The sequence below is a fragment of the Anticarsia gemmatalis genome, chromosome 18 (assembly GCF_050436995.1).
Source record: "Anticarsia gemmatalis isolate Benzon Research Colony breed Stoneville strain chromosome 18, ilAntGemm2 primary, whole genome shotgun sequence".
NCBI classification, from domain to species: Eukaryota; Metazoa; Arthropoda; class Insecta; order Lepidoptera; family Erebidae; genus Anticarsia; species Anticarsia gemmatalis.
The window spans coordinates 2,353,555-2,372,866 of record NC_134762.1 but is presented as its reverse complement, the minus strand read 5'-3'; the positions used below and the strand labels follow the sequence as shown (position 1 = coordinate 2,372,866).

The following is a 19,312-nucleotide window of genomic DNA, read 5'->3' as shown; positions in this document are numbered from 1 at the left end:
GAAAGTCACTAACTAAGTAGTTAATAATTTATTTATACATTGTAAAATTACAAATAAATATAACAATAATACATTTCATATTCAAGCATTTTCGCGTCGATGGCAAATGATTTGGCACAAAATTTAAGCTTTCGCGTGTTATCTTATAAGGCCTGGCTATTTTATACCTTAAGTAATAGAAATATTCATGTTTTTACGACATATAAATACACTTTTGAAAAGAAAACTATGTATGTACCTATATTTAAATCATTTTAACATATGGTATAAATATTACAAAAAGGTCTTTACTTGGTTATTCGTATTTGCGTTTATCAATTATTATATACCATACATTGACCATATATGTATGTACGTATGCATGATATATAAATGATATGTAAATAAGATATATGTGTCGCAATAACATGTCACAAAATCATTAATATCGCAATTTTTACTATACAAAATTCATATAATGATTCTTATAATTAATTGTATGTGTTTTAGTTCGAAATAGCGCTACGTGCCATATGTACGCTAATAACTTGATAAAGTATCTAAATAACATTAAAATCACAATAATATTTAACTACACTACTTAATGGAATAACGATTGAAACTTAAAAAAGTAGAACGTGATACAATTTTGAGCAAAATTATAAAAAAAAAAATCTAAATTTTGTTTTCTAAGTTCATTTTCAAATACCCACTTAGGTGAGATTTTATTTGGCTATTTGTATTTGCGTATACGGGTGTACGCATTTGCGTATTCGGTTTTTGTGTTTTCGTATACGTCATGTCTCATTTACTTACATGACGTATTTTAAAGAACTATGAAGTTTGAAAAACACAAATACTTAACCAAGTAAAATCTCACCATTTAAAAAAAATGCTTACAGTACTACTATTTGATATCTCTTTTTATCATCAAAGTGGCAAAAAGAGATAAAATATAGCTAAAGAAAGGCCGCTCTCAGACCTGCCATAATGTTACACGATCAAATAAAATTACTGGCACAATACAAACCCTTATTGGTCAGTAATATTGTACAACTAGAGTCCGCCTACGACTTCGTCCATATCAAGCCCTTCCCGTGTAAATCCCTATCTCTCGGGAACTCCGTGATAAAAAGTAGCTAATGTGTTATTCTGGGTCTTCAGCTACCTACACACGAAATGCCATAGTAATATTTGCGTATCGCATTTATAACATGAGTAGGATATTTGACCGTGTAACAGCGGCCTAACGTTATAGTCAAAATATATAAAAAAAACTTAAAAATGATCAATAACATAGCCCTTACTGAATAGAAGTAAGGCCGATATATGTTTTAAAACTAGTATTCTATACTTTTGTAACGGTTATATAATGTTATAGTATAAAGTATATGTATACTGTCTCACTGACAAACATCGTGTAAGCTCTGATTAGTTATAGTGTTTTGTCTTTTTCTCTCTTAAACAGTTTTAAAATTGAATGAAAGTGACAAAACACTAGCAAATCACCTACACGACGTTTTAGTAAGACAGATAATGTAAAGCGTTATTTTATTTAGAATTTGAGGTTATTTTCGCTGTAAAAGCGAGTGAAGGGATATCCTATTGATTTATTTCCAATACACCATACAGGCCGGCTAGACGAGACGGAGCGGAACAGAGCTCGAGGAAGTCTTGCATTCGCTTCCACGACTATCTTATTGCTTTTGTATGAGCAAGTTATAATTTATATAATACTTTGGAATACGGAAGGCTTATATTTTGATAAATTATTCCTCGATAACCATGTTAAGGGTCCTTTCCTCGGCCCCGCTACCGTATAACATCTTATCTCCAAAGTACGACTTGATCTGTATTTTTGATTTAAGGATTTCTATGAAAGCTTATAACAAAATGTAAAGTTTCGTAGACAATTTCAAAGCGGAGACGGCAAGTCACTTTAAAGCCTGGTTGCCACCGCGAGCGGAACGGATCTATTAAGATTTAAACTCGCAAGCGCAAACCGCATACATTGGGATTCCATTTTGTTAGAAATACAAATATACAATTTGCGCTTGTGAGTTTAACGAAGTCGGTAATGGGCCCGTTCCGTTCGCGATAGAAGCTTAAGACCAATTGAAAAGACAACTGCAACCATTACACGTCAAGTCAGTCAGATTGAAGAGTGTGCGGTTTGCTGCCGCAGTCTGCCGTCTGCGGTCTGCAGTCGTCTGCAAAATTCTACTTTAACAGGTGCCCAGGGTTTCTGCTCAGTACATTTTCTTATAAATTGTTTGTAGTACATATTTGAAGGCTAGTGTACTTATCCTTTTAAAAGTATAGTGAAGATTTGCATCTTTTTATATAAAATACATTTCACTGTATTAAATAGGAAATTAGGTTAGTGCATATATTTTTAACCAGCAACCAAAGGCTGGCTTCGCCAACAAAGTATTTACTAAAACCTCGTTAATCACTTTGTCTATTGGTGAAAACCGTATGAAAATCTGTTCAGTAGATTCTGAATTTATCGAAAACAAACAAATAGACAGATGCGGCGGGAGATTTTATATTAGGTATGTGTAGCGATAACTTTGATGTTTTTCAAGATGCAAATCTTAACTATTTTAGTGAAAAATGTGACTGTATATTATTGCTGTAAATATATTTATAATTATATTAATATCGTGCAGGACGTATCATGATAATAATACAATATTTATTTGCGTTTATAAGGCAAGCATTAGCTTTTTATTTGCCATTAAAATATTACTTAATTTTTAGATAAAGACATCCAAAATTTTAATACTTTTGGATGTCAATAAATCAAGAATTAAGTTTTAAACCCCCCTAGCGTGCAAATGTGGAACTAACAGTTAAAAGTTTCTTCAGAAAGTTGACTTGAAATATTCCGTCAAATATAATCATAACTTTTAAGGTAAAATGCATGTTCGCGTTAATTCCCCTATTCTATTATACATTCCGTCAAATAGTCGTAAATAGGTAATAATTATACATCAATTTATACGTATTAATTGCGTACGTAATTTACGTCCGCAATTTTCAATTTTAACAGAAGTAACTTTGACAGTCTAAAATGTCAGTTCTATTTAGATTAAACGTAACGTGTTTGACACTAACATATATAATTACCCTCTTATTGATAAAAATATATGAAGTTATGAAAGGCTAATAAAGTGTTTTGTTTCTTTCACTCCTTAGCGAAATGAAAGAGTGAAAACATATTATAGTAGCTTTTTAACTAAAATAGGTTTATAGTGTGTTTCTGAATAAGAGGGTTATGCTTTAGCCATTATGTAACTATGATCATAGAAACTTAACACTGAAAACTATCAAACAATTAGTTTCACAACCCACCACTAGAGGTCTCTCATATAAAATCCTTCACGTACCGTGTTTCATGTTACGTCCTTCACAATATTGCGACATTATTCCGACATTTGCAGTAAAGAGTTGATCGTCGCGTCTTTGTTGCCGTTGTTCGCTTCCAGCACCGATTTTATTACTTCCTTGTCCATGCTTGGGAACATTTCTTCGATCTAGAAGAAGGAATTTGTGAATTAGGTATTTTTTGGGTTGTTCAGTGTGTTTTATGTAGGTTAATAGGTTTTACTCGAAGGTGTGGGCAGACATGATTGTATGTAGTACATTAACATCTTACTAAATGGCTTCTCTTCAACTCTTCACGAATGGGACAAAAATCTATGCGTTGCGTTTATTACCATATACCTGGCAATTTATCAACCGGGTCATTATATGAGTAGCAATACAGAACAAAATACGGGAAAAGCATAAAAACACTGTCCATCCTGCCATTGCAATCCAGGATTAATATAATAAACTCTTTTTCCTGTCATATTTTCTTTTTATACACAAAAATTTTGAGTCACTCGTTTATTAAACGCGTTAACTAGATGTGACTACAAGTAAAACTTGCAAGTTTTCACTAGATGTCGCTAAACACAAACCTGTTGCAACTGCTCTGGTGTGACGGGTGGTTGTTGCGGCGGTGGCGCCATCTGTGGCTGAGGTGCTGGGTATATCGGCATGGCGGCGTAGCCCATACCCGTGCTAGGTACCACTAGCATGGGCGGGAACGTCGCCACTGCTGCTGGACCCACCTGTTATTTACGGATTTGTGATATAATTATTTTAAAGTATTTTTTACCCTCAGCCTTTTTGGTTGAGCCTATGTTGCGGCGTCGAGCATCGCACCCAATGACGACGACACAATGCAATCTTCATAAACAATATACCATACGTTCATCACTTAGATTTTAGCAGTGGGTGGAGGTAACGCATTGTAATGGCTTCGCCAAAAGGCTGTGGTTTCTTTTTTCGTGATTGTTTATTTCGTTAAAACAATTAAGCTATTTAAAACATGAATAATCCATCCAAATCAGCATATAAAATGTTAACTAACCCAACATGTATTCAAGTACGTCTTAGATAATTAACAAAATTGGAATAAGAATAATGTTACTTACAGAATAACTCAGCACCAAGTTGATAACTCCTTCTTTGCCGTCGCCTTGTTTGCCGTTCAATGAGAACCAGTTGTCGTATGTCTCACCCTAGAAGCACGTAAAAAATCATCTTAGTTGCATCACATATCTTTTATTAACCTTCTTATTCTACCTGAGCTATTAAAAAAAAACCCTGTGTAGGTACTAGGTACATATCTGTAACTACTCATACACACTCTATTGTTATATTAGCCCAGTGAAACCAATAACTGATTCGACCGGTGAGAAGTCAGGTGTAGTAACGACGGTTTTACGTGCTCTTCGAAACACGGAAGCCAATTTCTTGACAGAAAAGCTAAAAACTCACTTTTTGCCCTGGGATTCAAAACCGACCGCGCCATAGAACCAGTCAATAATAATTGTACCTGTAAGACAGCCGGCGGTATATTGATGTGCGTCCACGCAATCAGTTCGTCCATAGTGAACGAGCACTCGTCGAATATCTCCAGGTATATCGAGTTCACGCCCGGGGGAAGCAGGCTGGGAATAAAAACGACGGATATAGTAAGTGGAAAGAGAATACAATGAGTTTATAATCGATAATTTTACTTCGCAAATTGGTTAATCAACTCTCGATCAGGGGCATCAATAAATCAATTGGCCAAGGTTAAAGACTGAAATAATTAAATATTTTTTAAGAGGTTTTTAGTAAGTGTTTATTTCAAAATAGAAGTAGAATTATATCACGATTACTTTTATAAAAAATATATAAAACAATTGGTGTGGCTGTACTTGGCAATCCTAATTTACGTTAAGTTTACTCGGGTTTATCGCTAGAGGGCGAACAGTAAACAGGCGGTTTTTGTATGAATAACTCTTGGATTTTCTATTTCATTCAGTAGTTGTCGTTATCAACTTACCAGTGAATGACCTTGTTCCACCTGGGGGTCCTGCCGCCGCTGGGGTCGGTGTGTGTCTCGTAGATGCAGTGACCCACGCGCAGACGCACGTACGGGTCCATGCGGGTAAGGCCTGAACCAGAAAACTTTAATTACATTATTGAAGCCAGGCAGGCAGGTCTTAAATTTTAAATTTCGTAAAATTTTTTGCTTTCATATTTTAGTCCTCCTAGCATGAACCCCATTGAAAATACAAAATTTGCACAAACTAGCAGTTACAGTACACCGTAGGTAAGGAGTTAATACAAACATTTAAAACTTAGACGCTGTTTGCCATCGTTTTAACAGCTAGAATACTCTAAAACACGATTTTAATAGGTTTCGATTTATATGTCAATTGTTAATTAATCATAAGTCTATCAGTATTTCCATTTGAAACTTCTGATTTGTCTTGGTCCAAATTCGTCGTCATTTCTATTATTACATCATAAAAAATGGTACAAAAAAGTCATGTGTTTTTGTTTATTTATAGCAACTTGTTTGGTCAGTATCATACTGGTTTATTAGAACATCTCATTTGCATATTATCTCACAATAAAAAAGAACTACTAAAAGTAAAATGTCGGTGTAAAGTTTGTATTTTGCGTCGCAAAATAATTAAGTACAAGTTCTTAACAGCGGGTGTTTATCCGACGTGTAGGTAACACGCTGGTACTTCAGTTTTTATTGGTGTAAGACCAGAATCTACAATATTGATATAATTTAAACATCATAATTCTCAAGTAGGCAAATAAAGCTTAGCAACACGTTTAGCAAATAATTTTTAATGTACACCGATTATGGTCCTTCTTTACTTGTAGTTGATAGTCTATGGAGTGCTGTGCGTATGTATGAATTTCGTGTGTAACATACACGTGGTAGAAAATATTAAAGGGCTATGGAGGGAAACTACTTTTAATATTGAAGAAACCTTAATTTACTGAAAGGATGATTAAATTGAAAGTCATGTTTTAATTTTATAACTGCCACTTAACTTTGTATCAAACCTTACCATAGTTTTTAGATAGTTTCGCCTGTGCTATCGTGATGCTGAGCCTCGCTGTAAGTGGTGGACCCTGTGGAGGGAGCTGTAACAAACAAACATGATATTTTATTATAGAGACCAGACCTCACCACAGTCACACCTTTCAACTAATAGAGCACACGACTTTACTGACTGTTATTATTCAATAAGCATCTCCGTGCTTCGAAGGGTACATTTTAAGTCGACCCCGCTTCCTGTCAGTTAAAATGTTTACCTAGGTTTAATGCCTTCCTGACAGCTTAAATAACTTGCATGATTTTCTTTATAATATGATTAACTTTTGATACGAGAGCTGTTATTATTTAAAGACTCGCTCCGTACTACGGACTGCACGATTGAATTCGGTCTCAATTGTTGGCAATTCAAATATCAGTCGTCAAGGCACTAACAATTTTAATACTAGGTGGACCACTAACCATGCCTACGATAAATAAATAATATCATATTCGTAAAACGCTGTAGAAATAATTTAAACGATTTATATACCCGCTGTTATTTCGCCACATAAAACCAAGCTTTACTTTTAATAATTTAATTAGACTGGAACTAATACGCAGTCGGTAAAGTTCTAGAAAATTGTGTTGACATTATATTTGCGTTTAAAATTCAAGACTAAAAATAAACTAGGAATGTTCTTCACCTTTAGTGTTCGTTTATTAGTTTGTAATCTTTTATCTCATCAGTAATCGCGAAAAATAGTCTAAGCTATTCGTTTTAACACCACCTTGAAGGATAATAATATATTTATTTATTTATCAAAGCTACAACTCCGGCCACAGATATCAGCACCAATGAATCTGTCCGATCATAAAATAGACATTCGGACATGCGATCACGCCCTACCCTAGCCACTTCATCTTCTCCTTTCCAACAGCTATTTATAAGATTCCTATCTACTTATACTATTAATAAAAATATTTATTTCGCATCTCAATGGAGAATGTTACTAGGTATGCTAAATCGCTTGAAATTTTGACACAGTATAGCCTGTATGTATACATATAAACTAGTTTTTGTTTCAGTCAAAAATACCGAATAGTTTTGATTTTATAAGCATTCAAAGTTTCGAAAAATATCGAGTCCCGCTAACAGCCGCGTGAGCGGCTGTGACGTCATACTACATTACCGCGCCGCGCGGGCCGCGTCCCGCTTAGTATTAAGTCGCCAATCGTTGTTGTAGGTGTAATAGCTTGCGTAGTATTTTGTTGTTTTCGTCCACTTATGTATAAAATAACTTATAATAATAGTAAATACTATTCGATTAATAAAATGGATAAAGGATTTGAAAAAGGGCAATCGGATAATCTACCTAAAATAAATGGAATAATGGTTGCGAATTATTTGTGAAACAAAAAGAGGTTTTGTTGCTTCCGAAATCCTACTGAATATTATAAATTTGAAAGTTTGTGAGAATGTACATATGTACATACATAAGTACATTAGTAATACATACAATAACATACATTTGTCATTGTATGCATGAACGTATGTGTGTACGTACGTATGTATGTATGTATGTATGTATGTATGTATGTACGTATGTATGTATTTACGTATGTATGTATGTAAGTATGTAAATATGTATGGATGTTTGTTACTCTTTCACGCAAATTTGACTGAACCGATTACGATGAAATTTGATATATAGCTGAAGACCCAGAATAACATATAGACTACTTTTTATCCTCGAGTTCCCGAAGGATCGGGATTTACGCGGGAAGGTTTTCCATGCGGACGAAGTCGTGGGCGGCTTCTAGTATATTATACATAGGTATAATAAGTAATAATGTTAGATATTTACGATCACTGCATATTATAATGAAACAGTTTTTAACCGAAATAATCGCATACTTATCGATTTTACATTTCTCCTGCCACAGTAAAATCAATAAACTCGCGATCAATCCGATTAGAAATTGTTTCATTATAAGATGAAGTTATTTTGTTATTACTTATGTACTTACCTACATAATATTAAATTACATTTAGGCACAACATATGATTTCCTAGTATTTGAATTGAACATTTTTAAAAGTATTTAGGAATAATTTCAACGCTCCGAGCGCGCGACCTCAAGCGGACTGTGTGAGCCAGACTGAGCAAGTGTAGAGTGACGTCACACCGTCACCGAGAGCTAGCGTCGTGCGGTTACAACTTGTTTTACTTATAAATCGAAAACTAATTGACGTATCGAAGTAATTCTTTCACCAGTATTTTTTATTTTTAAACGAGAATATGGAGTGCTAAAAATCAAAATTAGGTAACATTCTCCATTTCCTTTTGAATGTAGGATTCCCAAGGAGGTTTGCAGGCAGGCGGCCTGTCATAAATATGCATGTTTCTTTATGTAATGTTTTTGAAAACGAAAACATGATGTGCCGACTAATGCCGACTCTACTTAACGTAGTATAAGGTCTAGACGAAGACGATTAAAGCGTAGAAATACCATTACGGATTTATTTCCCAATGAGTTAGCTATGCCACAATTATTTGAGTGTATTTATTATTATTATTTTTATTATAAGCCCGTATCGTCCCACTGCTGGGCAAAGGCCTCCCCCAAAGATTTCCATTGTAGCGGTCCAGCTCGTCTCTCCATAAAAGATGGAGAGACGAGCTGGACACCTTCGCACCAGAATGGTATCAGACCGCCGGAGATAGGCTACAATGGAAATCTTTGAGTGTATATACTTTTTAATTATTTTTTAATTTAACAAAAATGTAACTTTGTTGCAAAATCATCACAGACACATACAATTACTTTTGTATTAAAGAAAAAGTATGATAGAAATCCGTAGCTCGCTATCTTTATGTTACTCTAAATTTGTTACCACAGTCGACAGTTATTTAATTAGCATACCAGTTTTTAAACTAGTTAGATTAGAAGTTATTAAAACTTCTATAAGAAAAGCAGTAAAAAGTCGTTCAATGTGGTTTGTTAACATGTTCGTTTTAACGACGAACTATGTTACTCTATGAAGTACTTTATGCCAATCAGTTTGATATTTTGATATCATGCATCAGTTGAATGCAGTTATGTTGAATTAGTTTACTTATCCCTGGTGTCTAAGACACATTTAGCGGTAGTTTATCTATTCAAATTGTCATGTTTAGGTATGTCAGCTTAAACACTATTGAATACATAAACTACCGCTAAATGTACCTAAGAAACCGGAGGTTAAGGATAGAATAAAATTTGTCTATAATTAATGGTCTAAGATTATTTAATGAATAGAAATAACTGCAATAACTCACAGTGGCTCCACTAAGCTGTTGTTGTAAAGCGAGTGCTGCTTGGTAGTCCGTGTCTACCGTGTCCGCAGCACCGTCAGCTCGAAGGAAACCGGCTGGCAACGGGCCTAGGAGTACCTGTGAAACAGACATACATATGTTATTTACTTAATAAAAAGATTTTTCGAATTAGCTCCACAGGTCTTCGAGTAATTGGGGAACAAAGGAAACATGGAAAGTATCGCGACAAATTCAGAACCTCTTATTTTTGAAATCGGTTAAATATTGTCTCTGCCGTGCAGTTCTTAAAATAATCATCGAGCCGTTATATGCGCAATAGTGTGTTCTAGCGCCGCAAGTCACAGGTTTGATTCTCACGCAGAATAAATATTGTAGATGAGAAAATGTTACTGTAGTTCAGAATGTTCAAAAAAGAAAATTCGGCGGTCCTGTATGACGAGATGTATGGATGTGAATGAGTCTTTTGGTCTTTACCTTCCTCTATAAGAAAAAGGCGTGATTTTATGTAGGTATGTATATATGATCAATCATAACAATTTTCCTTTTACATGTTCATACACAATACAATAATACAGCATTGTAATATAACATGTATCATATGTTTACTACAACAGATAATAAATGTCACATAAATATAAAAATAGAACACTAACAACACAAAATATTAGTCATTTATCTAATGATTTTATTATCAAGTTATGTATTTTTTATTCAATTAGATAAACAACTAATAGAGGTAGTTTGTTTGAAACAAAAAATCTAAATAGTCTTTACTTTTTTATAGCTTTGTAGATAAAGTATATTTAGTTAGGTATTTTTTACTGTCTGAGAGTTTTAAAGACAGTTTTTGAGGGCATGAAAATTTTCCATACTGCAATTAGCCAGCGTGGTGGACTTAAGGCCTAACCCATCTTGCATTCTGGGAGAAAATTCTTGGCCAGCAGTGGGACAGTAATGGGCAACACTTAATTTTTGGAGACAGTTTCCCAGCAGTGTTCAAAATCACAAATTAATAACATCATTGTTTGGTTTTACTAAAAATAACACATATTCTTATATACAGTATAAATTTTTTACCTTATCTATAAACTAATAAGGAAAAAATTCGATGGTTATTATTTCCAACTAGAGGCCGCCCGTGGCCCTTCCCGTGTAAATCCCGATCCCTCGAGAACCCCGGGATAAAAAAACTAACCTATGTGTTATTCTGGGTCTTCAGCTACTTATATACCAAATTTTATCATTATCGGTAGTAGTATTTGCATGGAAGAGTAACAATCATACATACATACTCACAAACTTTCGCATTTATAGGAAGTAAAATAGGATATTAACAAGAACAAAGTGACTCTTCATACTACATAGACAGCATACAAATACATAAAAACTGAAGTAACATATATTGCTAGCCTTGCTTATTGATCGCAAAACTCTTGAAACTTTCTACCTCACTACAAGTTGAGAGCATTGTGATTCACTCCATTGTGTCTAGTGTGTAGTATAAAACGCAATTGACGTATACAAGTGCTGTACAAACATAATACTTGATATAAACAACGCTTTTACAAAGGTTACGGTGTGACCGTTTCTGTACTAGCATGACTTAATAATTAATTCGATTTGGTTATTGTGTATCTAATTTTTGTTCTATGGTTCACTTTGCTATATGATGTAGTAAAACTATGGGTTTCGTTTGTATGAACAAGCTATGCTCGCAACGGGCAGATTTGAGTAACTATCTTTGTGTATGATATTCAGTGTCATGACTTAAGGTATTCTCAGGAATTACAACAGGCAGATTTGAGTAACTATTTTTTTACGATAGTCCATTTCATGAGGAAAGCTATATGTTATCTTAAATCAGTCTACTTTTTATGGGAAGAGTAATCAATGCATTAAAACTAGACCTGATAACCCAATTTTCTTAGTATGGTAGATTCTAGGCCTATGTCTGCCAGGAGGAGACCCTTGTCCAGCAGTGGCACAGTAATAGGTTATAATTTTATTCTTAGAACTGAAATGCGATCCTGTCTGGCAAGATGTATGGATGCGATTAAAGCAATGGAAGTTTGTAAGAATCGTAACAAGTGGTGTTCCCAATCTCTGCCTATCCCTATGAGAAGAAAGCATGATTTTATTTATGTACATATGTATGATAATAGCCACTTCAAAAATATGCATATCGGTAATTCTTCACTTCAAAAATAAACATATATGACTCAGAACATATGCTTTATCTAAGTCTGTTGTTAAGATAATATTGGATAAGGGATAATAACAATGATTCATCTTATGTTTTGTTGATGTTGTCTAACCTCAGTCTGGGAGTATACACAAAGAGTGCCTTTTATAGATTTTATTTGCACTTTTCAAAGTCTTTATAGATATTAAACATACAAAGGTAAGAATTAACAGACGAACAGAATGTCTGTTAATCAATTCCACCAAAACTATAGAATAGATTTAAGATAAACCTTAGTTGTGTTGTTGTTTATGGAATAGAATAATCCATATGCTATAGAAAATACTGGCTTACAACTGAGATTTTGTCCATGACATGACAGAAGCCACATAACTATAGTCGAATGAGAGTCATGGTCAAGAGCTAGTCTTATATAATTTATTTATATGAGGTTTATATACTTCAGAATTAACTAAATGAAGACATAAGATTGTTTATAACATATTTTATCATTTAAAAACATACTTCAGTCAATCTATAATAAGCACACTAAATAAATAGTTTGTAGATAAATGTGGGGAGGGATTTCGTAATTTGGTTATAATACATACCTCATTATTAACGAGCGACATTTCAAATTCATCAGATTAAAAACAAAGTCACATGAAACAGATTAGTAAATAGATTCATGTGAGTAATTTGATATCGCAAAAAATACTAGAACATGTTTTTTGTCTAAACAAAAAAGTATCCATATTAGCAATCAACTCTCAACCTGTTTTGTGTAAAACAAGTTTAGAACCAACTACTTTTTTATTAAGCATATAATATATTGCACAATCTTTTTTTACTATTTTTAAATAAAAATCGTTGTTGTTATTCTACTGACCTTTATATTAAGTAATTAAGATAGTCGTCAAGTGAGCAACAAACTTGATTGTTTTAGAATAACGCAATAACAAAATTTCGGTGAATCATACAAAAACATGTGATCCAATTAGCCTTTAATTTAATTATTGCAATAAACATATGATGGTTCAAATGCAAATAAAATAACTAAATGGCTTCTAAAGGTTATTGGCCTTCTCTTTGTCTAAAACATCCGGACTTTCAGGAATAAATAGGATAGTCTGGAAAATCCCGACTACTACAGTTAGTTTATTACAACGAATTATACATGTAAAAGATATCCTTCTTTATTGCTATCAGAAGCCGGTCCAAATATTCCATGCCCAAATACCAAAACAACGTTCGTCATAACAATTTTCCTATCAAATAAACGTAATAATAATGATTCACACTTTCGCGACTCTAATTTATTTCATACGATAAATAAGCGTGGGAAACTTACCCTGCGACGCCGCTCCTCGTTCCTATCACTAGGCATTGTCGATGTCATGTCTACGAATTGTACTATTTCTTCACAAGAGTAAAATTAAATTGATAATTTCTCGCAAATCACCAACTGCTGAGTGCAAACAAATACGAGCTCGAGAGTATGGACGTCACAATGAATGACAGCCCGATGACAGTTCGTAGAGGTGAACGCGCCTAGTTTACTGTTACTACTTTTAGCATTATTACATTGATTTTGATGTGTGAGATACCAAGATAACAAAAATAAGAAATAAAAATAATTAGAATTAAAATTTAATTATTTATTTCCAGGAGTATTCAATTTTAGATTTTAATTTGTATTTTGTTATTTTTAACCATATGTACTCGACTAAACAAATAAACTCATTCATGCTTTAAATGTGGTTATCGCAATTCATTGACCTAGAAACTTACGTCTACAGAAAATAAATGTCAAAGAAATCAAACAAATCGTTTGGTTTTTCTTGTTTGTGTTGATTTCTACTTGCTGAATGGACTAAAAAAAGTGTTATTTGTATCATTTTCAGCTTTGTCTAACGTACTTTTGTGTCCATGAACTTTCGTTCTTGAAATTTCATGTTTCCAAAACATATGTTGACTTGATGTGAATTGGTTATTATATCGATTTTCGTGACCTGCTGCGATGGATATCATCAAAACACCTAAGGTAAGTCTAGACTATTATTAAACTTAGCTATACTTCAAAAGAGGATGTCATACGAACCGAATTTCATAGGCATTTTATTACATTTGCTTTGACTCCCTTGTGTGATGTTACTGTTTTTATTTTGCCATTTTATTTTTATAATATCATAATTACGACTTTCAGATCTTTATGTAGAAGTAAAGAACCACTTAAGTACTAAAATAATCGCCATCGTCATTGTATTAATAAAGTACATACCATTAATAATGTTTGGTATGTGTTGATAAAAGTTATCATGTTCCCTTATCTGTTTTGAGTGCAAAGCTGGGATTCACGTTATGACTGTATCTAAATGCGTATTTAATATGCACTGAGTTTTACTCAAGTTTAAAAAAAAATAAGATTCTTAAAAAAACAAATTGTCAATGTTTGAAAAACAAGCCTGATAATCTATTCTTGCTGCCATTTGAATACAGAAAAGGAAAACACTTTTTTTATAAAGTGTTTTTTTTTAATAACTTATGAATCATTCAGTTGAATGCCTATACTATTAATATGTTCTATTTATGGCCTAAATTGATAACAAATCAATGTAGCATTGTTGCAGTCCTTTCAATATTAAATCTTTTATTATAAGTCCTTGAAGTTAGATTGTATTACTCCTAACACTGGCCTGTATATAAATATAGAATAAGTGGGTGAATGCTCACTCCCATTCACCCTTTACACAGTACCCTACATTATGTTACCGGCCAGTATTATAAAATTTTCTTTTGCAATGCCATGTTTGTTGTAGTGAATGAATGGAACCAAGTAGACTGTGGTTTAACAACCAGATCTCCCTTTTAAAAGTAGACTTCCTGTGAAGTTTTTTAGTAGCCCAATACTGATTGGACTTGTAAACTGGCCTGAATTATGAATTACAGTCACAATAACTTATATTATTTCATTATCTTGTAGTGCAATTATTCCATGTTTACCGCTTAGGGGTAAACATGGCAACCCCTCTTTCTATAAGTTTCACTTGTATTTCGTAAAATTACGTCATAACTTGTAACCACCCTCAATGTGTTGCTCGTTCATTTACGTCAAACAACAACACACGTGCTTGAAATTCGGAAATGCATAATAAATTGCGGAAATATCGCCGTCTCTTTCCAATCACCCGCCGGTTTGTAGTGCCGTCTTTTTCTTACGCGCATGCTCCGAAAATCTGATCTCTGCCCTTTGGCGCCTCAATATGGACCTTACGAAGACACAATAGGGCATTTCTTCCTTTGAGTAGAGAGTTTCACATTTGTAAATGCGAATATTTTGACGATAAATAACTCTGATTCCCGATTATTGTCAGTTGACTTCGCGCCGCCACGGAGGGTAGACCACTCTTCTGCGAGGGCGGGAAAATTTATTATAACAATTTTGGTCATAACGGGTCTCTTCGCGGGATCTAATTGGAAAAGTTTCTTGTTTCGCGTTCTCATTGAAACAAATGAAAATGTATAGCTTTTTACCGAGTTGTGCCTGAATTAAAAGTTTTCGAACTGAATAAAATAAGAATTCGGAAGTAACATGTGAGAAGTATAAATTTTTTTAAAGTTTGTTTGAGAAAAGTGTCAAGTAATTTACTAATTTCTAAAGAAAGAAATACTGTTCTAAATAGCTAGTTTACAATGGAATAAGTTTGTTTACCGGAAGTTTCGGGTGCATTAAGATATGGCGCTTAGTTCGTTGACTCCATCGAACATGCTCGGCGAGCTGGGCCGGCTAGCAAGTTGGCTGAAAGGCGACTGCCTTGCTCCCGAAGAGTATGCAGGTCTTGCCGTTACAGAGAAGGTGAGACTTGCCCAGGTAGATTGAGCTTGTTCATACTTTTTATGTTATATCAATAGCTCCTGTTACGTCTTTAGATTTAGTCATTACTTATTTTTCGATAAAGATAATAGCTTTCTCTTATCTATTAGTTTAATGTTAGATTAATTAAGTGGCTATGTTAGGATATTTAGGAACGATCTATATCGACTAAAAAATCGTGTACCAAATACTACAACAGCATACTTACTTAAAGATCAAAACAGATCTAAATGTAATTTTCATTACAGAACTTCGTACTCTAAGTATATCTTCGAAATATAAAACTACTCTTTTCGTTTAAATCCGTCGCCAAAGTGGCAATTATGCATGTTACCATCCTCATATGGCTGCTTCTTTTGAGCCATTAAAAGCGTGAGCCATTTCCCGTTTCTGACTAGCGCTAATTTGCATCACTTTAAAGCTTTAGCATCTACTTAAAAATCGCCAAATAAAAGCCCAACAATAAACTTTACTCCTTATTTATAAGTTAGTTTAAAGACAATACTGTCTTCGTCCCGTTACCGTATATTGAAAAGACAGAAATACTTTCGCACGTCACTTAAATTTAGTGACGTATCAACATTTGCTGCATATTTGAAAGATCGTAGTCCAGCATCTTTTAACCAGGTTTCCTAAAATATCTTGTCTAATCCCATGGGAATAAGTACGAGAGAAGCTATGTATCCCAAAGTATATAATTCTAACGTCGATACGTATCTTGTTTTTCCGGAACCGATACGGCCATAACTTGCAATCTGAAACTTTATACGTCTTGACCTACTTGAACAGTTTTCAGTTCAATACTCTTTTACGTAAGATCACAGACAGTAGGGATTACGAGTGTTCGTGACAAGCAACTGATTGGTCTCTGCGTATTAAAGTTCAAGAGAATAGAATATTACTTTTATGTTGCCGTGACTGTAATTGTTTGTTGTGTTCAGAGTTCAAGTAATATCTATTCTATGCAAGGATTCAGGGAAACTTTTATAGCAAAAGGTGTTCCGAATGCTGCTTGTACTGATTAGTACTCTGTAAACAAGAGACGCGCTTCTTGGAAAAATCAATAGTAGTCGGAATGTCAAATTAATTTCAATAAACAAACTCAATGCACAAATATGGCCACTCAAAACGTCTGTAGAGTAACCCAAGCTATCCAATACTAGGTATTCTAGTACACTCGATCAGCAAAAGCAATTCCGTCTAGCAAGCAAAAGTTTCAACTTTATAAAACTAGAAAATTCTGCAGCAGAAATTGAAGGAAAACATCTTGATTAAAAGGGAAAAACTGATTTAAGTTACTTCCACTGTTCCTGGTCTATAAAATCAAGATGCTACACACAGCTTAATATAAACCCGAGTTTACGACATCCAAGGGAGTCGATGGGCTATCTATACGGCCGAGATTACATTGGCAGATACTTTATACCCTTAGCAGAACCTCCGGAGGGATACAAGTTAAAACGCCCTGAAACGTCACGTCCCATAGGATTGATAGCTGTTCTGGTGGCCAAGATATACTACTATTAGTCGTTTCTTTGTAGATTTAACAATGGAAACAAACGATATTGTTTTGCTCTAAAAAATATTTTTTCCATTAGTAAAAATTGCATATAATTCCGTTCAGTAGAATTTGAGTTGATCGCGAATAGACAAACGCAACGGGAGACTGTTTTGTAAACCAAGACTTAGCTACAAGATTCTCGGGTCCTTTCAGTTCTTTGTAAGTCATCCATGCGATTATACTAGACTGACTCTTGTCGGTGCATGTTCTTTAGTATACTATAGAACATGAGAGAATAGTGGTCTACTCCTTTTAAGTTCCAGAGACACGCGGCACAAACTACTAGTCATAGTTTGTGTACGAGATAAGTATTACAGACGTTTCCGTTGTTATGTTAGATAATAGTGTAGGGAAGTTGTCAGATGGTCGTGATAGCGAATGGAACATTAGGAAGGATTTGTTATGCTCTTATGTAGGATTGATTGTAAGACTTTAATGAGCTATTATACCGGCTAGCGTTTATTGCTAATTAATCTGTTGTAAGTATGTTAGGCACTAACCATGGAGAGTTGATTAGAAAAGTACACGCATGCCCACTAAAGGTTTTTATAATATTTCGGAAGGAAACATTGCTTGGAAGATGTACCTATATTCCTTTCCGTGCCATATCGTTTTATTTGTTGATTTAAGGATTATAGCTATAAAAGCCCAGGCTACTGAGAATTTATTAACAAAAGTTTACATTTACACTTATTAGCTCCACAAATCTGAAATCGTAATTAGCAATCATATACAAACGAGTAAACGGTCGTTTGGATCATTAACTATAATAAATGTCGTCACGTTAAAGTTTAATATTTTTATTATATTCCAAACAAAATGTAGCGTATTCAAAAGGAAAGCAAAATCCACGTGGGTGGGACTACAGCGAAAACCTGTTATCAATAAATACACAGACGCCGCTGTCCATTTGAAGGATAAATCCTTTGTCCTTTTACGAGTCCCGAGGGAAACGAGATTATATCGTGTGTAGGTTTCTAAACGGCACATAGAATATTCTAGCGAAACCAACTATCTTTTTTAAGATTTATTTCGCCTATTTTAGGCTTTACTCAACATTTTACTTTCGCCCGCACTTCTTTCAAGCACTCTCGTCCGCTAGCGCTTCAAAGCCTGAAATAAAATGTTTCCTCTCGCATTTATCATACTAAATAATAATATGAATGCTACAAGTTAAGAGGAAAGTCGTGTTACGGTTTCAAACAAAGTTTTGTTAGGTGTTACACAAAAACGATTGATCCCGTTGGTGTTGAAACTTTCGCTATCCATTAGTGTCTGGTCGAAAGTGTCATGGAGCTGAAAGCTTGTGGAACTCCCTTGAGTGTGGCTTTTGACCTCTGTGCATAAAGCCAATGCTGCCCCCCAGGCAAGAACGTTCTACAACTCCCAGATAGCATCTACGTCCTACGTAATTGAAATGGGAAATTGAAACTACCCTCAAAGCTATAAAAATGCTCTAGATGTCTTAAAATCAACGGTAATAAACCTAGATAGGGAGATATAAAAGTAAAATGCGCAGTAGATCGGCTCAAATCCCATATGTGGCCTGACCCGTTGGCTTTAAGTACCGCGGCTTAAGTTCGAAGGGCCAAGGCCTCGGTAAATGCCACGTCACCTTATCTATGGCTTTTACTTTACAGTTCAGTTATTTGACGGCCCGATATTGGTTTTCACGGACCATTGACTCGACACTTACTGATATACTTTTGGTTTTATTCTTAGCTTTCCGATAAGGCGGAAACTTCGGATGTGACTTTTTTCCTTATTTTTAGAGTCTACGAGACTTTACTTTTTCTTCTTAATTTCCTGTCTGTAATAATGGCAACCGATGGCTATTACGCCCTACACTACTTAATAATGAGATTCTCATTCTCAGCAACATGTTTATTGCTTACATTATACGTAAAAATGTTAAGGGAAACAAAATAGGAGCAACTGACACCGCAACTCGTGGCCTACGCAAAACAATTCCAAGGGTTCGCCTCCACCAGTGAAACAACAAACAAAGCAATAAT

At 34.5% G+C, this 19,312-nt stretch overlaps 2 protein-coding genes across 4 annotated transcripts in view; one reads left to right on the top strand and one right to left on the bottom strand.

The window, feature by feature from the left end:
• Positions 1 to 13: 13 nt before the first annotated feature.
• LOC142980509 (toll-interacting protein B-like) lies at positions 14 to 13,379 on the bottom strand. The gene is made up of 8 exons (XM_076125943.1): positions 13,214 to 13,379; positions 9,684 to 9,797; positions 6,396 to 6,471; positions 5,366 to 5,477; positions 4,871 to 4,985; positions 4,467 to 4,553; positions 3,948 to 4,100; positions 14 to 3,518 (listed from the first exon to the last, which is right to left on the bottom strand). Exons 1-8 carry the CDS (start codon positions 13,259 to 13,261, stop codon positions 3,408 to 3,410), a joined length of 816 nt encoding a protein of 271 aa, XP_075982058.1. The 5' UTR covers positions 13,262 to 13,379; the 3' UTR covers positions 14 to 3,407.
• A 290-nt stretch (positions 13,380 to 13,669) lies between these two features.
• The window catches only part of Mtmr6 (Myotubularin related protein 6), a 99,820-nt gene continuing 94,177 nt past the window's right edge, over positions 13,670 to 19,312 (top strand). Inside the window, exon 1 of one of the 3 annotated variants that reach the window (XM_076126039.1) lies at positions 13,670 to 13,906. In XM_076126039.1, the coding sequence (XP_075982154.1) occupies positions 13,883 to 13,906 (24 nt within the window). In that variant the 5' untranslated portion in view covers positions 13,670 to 13,882. Of the gene's footprint in view, positions 13,907 to 15,235; positions 15,734 to 19,312 lie in introns of those variants that run through there. The other 2 variants (XM_076126038.1, XM_076126037.1) reach the window with 2 other exon arrangements.

Excerpts from the sequence above, each read along its gene's own strand:
- LOC142980509 (XM_076125943.1), bottom strand. The coding sequence starts at position 13,261 with ATGACATCGACAATGCCTAGTGATAGGAACGAGGAGCGGCGTCGCAGG. Across the intron at positions 6,472-9,683 it reads AACAGCTTAGTGGAGCCACT|CTCCCTCCACAGGGTCCACC; the intron begins GTGAGTTATTGC and ends TGTTTGTTACAG. Across the intron at positions 3,519-3,947 it reads CACCAGAGCAGTTGCAACAG|ATCGAAGAAATGTTCCCAAG; the intron begins GTTTGTGTTTAG and ends TCCTTCTTCTAG.